A 5,787-nucleotide genomic window follows, 5' to 3' on the forward strand; every position below is an offset into this window, starting at 1 on the left:
CTGCGTGATTGTAGCGGGTTTACTAGCAGGTTAGTTCAAAACGTGACATACACATGGTTAGCAGATGTTAATGCGAGTGTAACAAAATGCTTGTGCTTCTAGTTCCGACAGTGCAGTAATATCTAACAAATATTCTAACAAATTGACAACAACTACCTATACACACAAATGTAAAGGGTTGGAATAATAATATGTACATATAAATATATGGATGAGCAAGATGCAATACATGGTTCTAGTAGCTATGATGACGATGTACGCTGTGTTTAATTTAGCAGTTATGGTATGAAGGTTTGGCTTGGAAAGTTTTTTTTGCCTCAGTACAATGTACATCAAACAGTTTAGCAGTTACACCGGCAGGCCCCGGTGGCAATACATTAATATAACCGAAAGCTTAACGTGACTTGGAAGAGTTCCAGCACAGATAGAATGATAAGCCAGATATTTCACCGGATGTATAAGTGAAGCATCCGGTTGGCGTTTCCACTCATTTACCAAATATTGTGATGAGAGGACGCCCAGTGGAAGGCAGTGGGAGAAGATGGAGCGAGATGGATTTTGGCCGACATTTTGCACATTTTCTCATCAATGAAACATTTGATTTAAATACAGTTTTCTGTGCCCAAAACTAGAATCTGTTATGAACAGAGTGGACTAAGTGTTGTAGATTTTATCCTTTTCCAAATTTAAAAAAAGTGTTGTTTAGAAGGAGTGCAAGGGTGAATTGACTTAATGCAAACTCTCACTTCACAGAGTAGGCATTCACTAATGGAAATATGCAAATACATGCTAGAACGCTAGCTCTTAATTGGCTCTGCCCCTCTCCTTGCTTGTTCTGCCCACTATGACTAATTTGTTCCCATTGGAAATGACAGACTGGTCTATCTTGAGTTAGTTATAAAAATCATTGGTTCCAGTGTTGGATAGCCTTAGTCAGCTAGCTAACATTATTCTCTGAGTAGTTAGCTAGCTGCATTAGATAGCTAAGTAAGTGAAAGTTAACAATATACAACAAAATATAGCTAGCTCTCTCTCTCGCTCTCTCTCTCTCTGCTGCTTCTCCTTATTTTTCAAATAAATAAATTTGTTCAAAACTGTGAAACTATTGTCTTTGTTTCTCTTTGAGTCAACTACTCCCCACATGTTATGCCCTGCAGTGCTAGCTATGCTTTAAGTACTAAATTCATTCTCTGATCCTTTGATTGGGTGAACAATATGCCAGTTCATTCTGCAAGAGCTCTGATAGGACGCTGTCATAATTACTGTGCAAGTCTATGGAAGGGGGTGAGAACTATGAGCCTCCTAGGTTTTGTATTGAAGTCAATATCCCTAGAGGAGGATGGAAAATAGATGTCCTCCGGCTACACAATGTTGCTTTCCAGAGAGTGCTGTTGAGGCTAAGGTAGACCTTCACTACAAAACATTGGGTTTTAATCAGTTATTTGTTAACGTGATTATATTAAGTATTGGTTTTCTGAAATTCACTGAGTAGGATGATCCTTCCCTTCCTCCTCTGAGGAGCCTCCACTAACTCATACTCTCTACAGTACCAACCTCCAACAATCACACAGGCATTCTTTTTACATGTGTCACCTCGCATGCAGCCAACTCAAAGCCAAATAACTCCTGTTAATGTTTGACATGAAGAGAAGTCGTGTTGAAAGGAGCTGTTAAAGGCAAATCAAAGACCCTGTAGGCTCTGGGCTGCTGATTAGAAGAGGCTCCTCTGTCGCTCATGTGTGCAAACTGGGACTGAGGGGATGTCAGTGGTGGTGTCAGGCTTAATCTTGTTCCACTGTAGTGGAGATCCACATCAGAGGAGCACCTAGCTGAGTTAAAGGTCTAATGCAGGTTACTCTGTGTATATATATATATATACAGTATATCACAAAAGTGAGTACACCCCTCACATTTTTGTAAATATTTGAGTATATCTTTTCATGTGATAACACTGAAGAAATGACACTTTGCTACAATGTAAAGTAGTGAGTGTACATCTTGTATAACAGTGTACATTTGCTGTCCCCTCAAAATAACTCGACACACAGCCATTAATGTCTAAACCGCTGGCAACAAAAGTGAGTACACCCCTAAGTGAAAATGTCCAAATTGGGCCCAATTAGCCATTTTCCCTCCCCGGTGTCATGTGACTTGTTAGTGTTACAAGGTCTCAGGTGTGAATGGGGAGCAGGTGTGTTAAATTTGGTGTCATCGCTCTCACACTCCCTCATACTGACTGGTCACTGGAAGTTCAACATGGCACCTCATGGCAAAGAACTCTCTGAGGATCTGAAAAAAAGAATTGTTGCTCTACATAAAGATGMCCTGGGCTATAAGAAGATTGCCAAGACCCTGAAACTGAGCTGCAGKACGGTGGCCAAGACCATACAGCGGTTTAACTGGACAGGTTCCACTCATTAACAGGCCTCGCCATGGTCGACCAAAGAAGTTGAGTGCACGTGCTCAGCGTCATATCCAGAGGTTGTCTTTGGGAAATAGACGTATGAGTGCTGCCAGCATTGCTGCAGAGGTTGAAGGGGTGGGGGGTCAGCCTGTCAGTGCTCAGACCATACGCCGTATACTGCATCAAATTGGTCTGCATGGCTGTCGTCCCAGAAGGAAGCCTCTTCTAAAGATGATGCACAAGAAAGCCCGCAAACAGTTTGCTGAAGGCAAGCAGACTAAGGACATGGATTACTGGAACCATGTCCTGTGGTCTGATGAGACCAAGATAAACTTATTTGGTTCAGATGGTGTCAAGCGTGTGTGGCGGCAACCAGGTGAGGAGTACAAKGACAAGTGTGTCTTGCCTACAGTCAAGCATGYTGGTGGGAGTGTCATGGTCTGGGGCTGCATGAGTGCTGCCGGCACTGGGGCGCTACCGTTCATTGAGGGAAACATGAATGCCAACATGTACTGTGACATACTGAAGCAGAGCATGATCCCCTCCTTTCGGAGACTGGGCCACAGGGCAGTATTCCAACATGATAACGACCCCAAACACACCTCCAAGARGACCACTGCCTTGCTAAAGAAGCTGAGGGTAAAGGTGATGGACTGGCCAAACATGTCTCCTATTGAGCATCTGTGGGTCATCCTCAAACGGAAGGTGGAGGAGTGCAAGGTCTCTAACATCCACCAGCTCCATGATGTCGTCATGGAGGAGTGGAAGAGGACTCCAGTGGCAACCTGTGAAGCTCTGGTGAACTCCATGCCCAAGAGGGTTAAGGCAGTGCTGGAAAATGATGGTGGCCACACAAAATATTGACACTTTGGGCCCAATTTGGACATTTTCACTTAGGGGTGTACTCACTTTTGTTGCCAGCGGTTTAGACATTAATGGCTGTGTGTTAAGTTATTTTGAGGGGACAGCAAATTTACACTGTTATATGAGCTGTACACTCACTACTTTACCTTGTAGCAAAGTGTCATTTCTTCAGTGTTGTCACATGAAAAGATATACTCAAATATTTACAAAAATGTGAGAGGTGTACTCACTTTTGTGATATACTGTATATAATGTCAGGCTTATATATTAAGCCTGACTTATATATTAAGCCTGACACCACCACAGCTTAAAATTGTGTGTATATACTGTATGTATACAGTATATATATATATATATATATATATATATATATATATATTGCAACATGCAACATATATATATATATATATATATATATATATATATATACACAATTTTAAGCTCTATACTATACCTGTTCCCACTATGCATAGTTGGATCTTATAGTGTGATCGCCAGCCTTGTCTAAACTACAATGCACAGAAAAAATACACTGTTTCCACAAGGCATTGGATTGTTGGAAATTAAGTAAACCTCTAACATTTTGCTACTTAACCAAACCCCCAGGGTCTCCATTTCCATGCTGATTACAGATGAAGCATAATGGATTTTTTTTTATATAAGTGCCTTCCCATGTTGCAAGAGAAGGAAAGATGTTAATTCAACAAGACATCATAGTAGATCCATTGAAGACAATGAATCTCCCTTTTCATACAAGAAAAACGTCATACTGCATGATGCATCTTTCTGGAACTTTCAACTCAGATGACAATGATGTTTAATTGATATTGGAGAGAACATCGAATTAACAAACGATAAGGCATTGAATGGCCCATTTTACCAGTGCAATAAAGCATACAATAAAAAAACAAGCCTGGCATATTTTTAAATCAATATCCAATTTATTTTTCACTTTCATGTATTCCTGAATCATTGCATACTATAGGCCTACAGTACAAATTCTGAAGGTCTGAGTTCTAATAGCATTTATTGCGCACCACACTGGAGCCCTCCTCCTGGTACTCCTGCACCTTCACCCACATGGGCTGGAAGCTGCTGAGGCAGGTGATGATGGAGCCCCCCACCCAGGAGGCAAACTCCCTGTGAGCCCCAGATAGCATCCCGATTATGGAGTCCCTCGGGGCCAGTTTCTCCATCTCTGCCTGGAGCCGCTCCGGGAAACCGCTGAACATCGAGGAGCCGCCACACAGGGCCACGTTGGCCATCAAGGCCGCCTGCCACTCGGGGGCGCACTTCTGCAGGCTGTTCGTGGCCAGGATGTGAACTCCGGGCTGCGACATTCCTGCGTCGGATGGACAGAATAGGATCTCAGGGCCACGGAAGCGCTCGTCGCCCAGGGTAATGGTGGTGCCATCGGGGAGTTGATAGTCCAGAGGTGTGCCTTTGTCCTCAGAACTCAGCTGGGAGACGTAGCAACTCTGCTTCTTCATCTCTTGCACAGAGGACATTTGCTGGAGAGCACTCCCATGTCCAACGTCGGCCAGTAGTTTGCTCAGATAGTCAGACACACCCTTTCCAGCCAGGTCCATGTGAAATGTGGCATGTGGTAAGCAGTAGCCATTGCACACAGGAGAGACAGAGGTGCAGCCAGCCCCAGAGTCCACCACTAGACCAGTAACCAGTCCATAAGAATACATGGACAGCACAGGCTGGTAACCAACATACATCGCTGGGGCCCCAAACCCTTCAAACAGGAGTTCAGCTGTCTTCTCTCGGTTGGAGATGGGAGAGAAGGCTGGGTCAGTCATCAGGATGCCATGCTCTTCTGGGCAGACTTGCAGCTCCTCATAGAGCACATGGCTCCACAGCTTCTCCAGGGAATCCCAGTCACTTATCATTCCACTGGTGATGGGCCTCTTGAGAATGAGATCATCTGAGTCCTTGCAGGGAATGTTGTTTCCAAAATAACATTCAGTTTGGTCCTTTTTGGACAATCCAACCACTGACCTCAGAACTTTATGGGGCTTCTCATCTCCAGAGAAGCCAGCTTTGATGGAGCCTGATCCTGGGTCGATTACAATAGCCACATTCTGCTTGAAGTCCTCACTGCTATCCACTGCAGTCATTCTTAGACCGTCTGTAATTTGTTTGAACAATGAAAGCAAAAGTTGAAGTTATTTTTCTTTCTCTAGTTGTCCCCAAGCATGTCTGCAACAATCAACTCTTATGAACGGAGACTAATGGTCTGAAAGACTGCTTTATTACTTGAAAAAACATTTTTGTCACAAAACCTGTGACATCACAATGGCATCAATGGCCTTGTAGCATCACCACAGTGCTCCAGTCTGGGTGACTATGGCAACGGATGATCACAGGGTTATTTCTCAGTATTTGGTGAACATAGCTTTTCACACACACACACACACACACACACACACACACACACACACACACACACACACACACACACACACACACACACACACACACACACACACACACACACACACACACACACA

General features: G+C 43.6%; 1 protein-coding gene across 1 annotated transcript; it reads right to left on the reverse strand.

Annotated features, from left to right (window-relative positions):
- Nucleotides 1-4,284: 4,284 nt before the first annotated feature.
- On the reverse strand, nt 4,285-5,394 carry LOC111970567 (uncharacterized). The gene has a single exon (XM_023997384.1). The coding sequence runs from the start codon at nt 5,392-5,394 to the stop codon at nt 4,285-4,287; it is 1,110 nt and encodes a 369-aa protein (XP_023853152.1).
- Between the last annotated feature and the right edge of the window lie 393 nt (nt 5,395-5,787).

The sequence above is a fragment of the Salvelinus sp. IW2-2015 genome, linkage group LG11 (genome assembly GCF_002910315.2).
Source record: "Salvelinus sp. IW2-2015 linkage group LG11, ASM291031v2, whole genome shotgun sequence".
NCBI classification, from domain to species: domain Eukaryota; kingdom Metazoa; phylum Chordata; class Actinopteri; order Salmoniformes; family Salmonidae; genus Salvelinus; species Salvelinus sp. IW2-2015.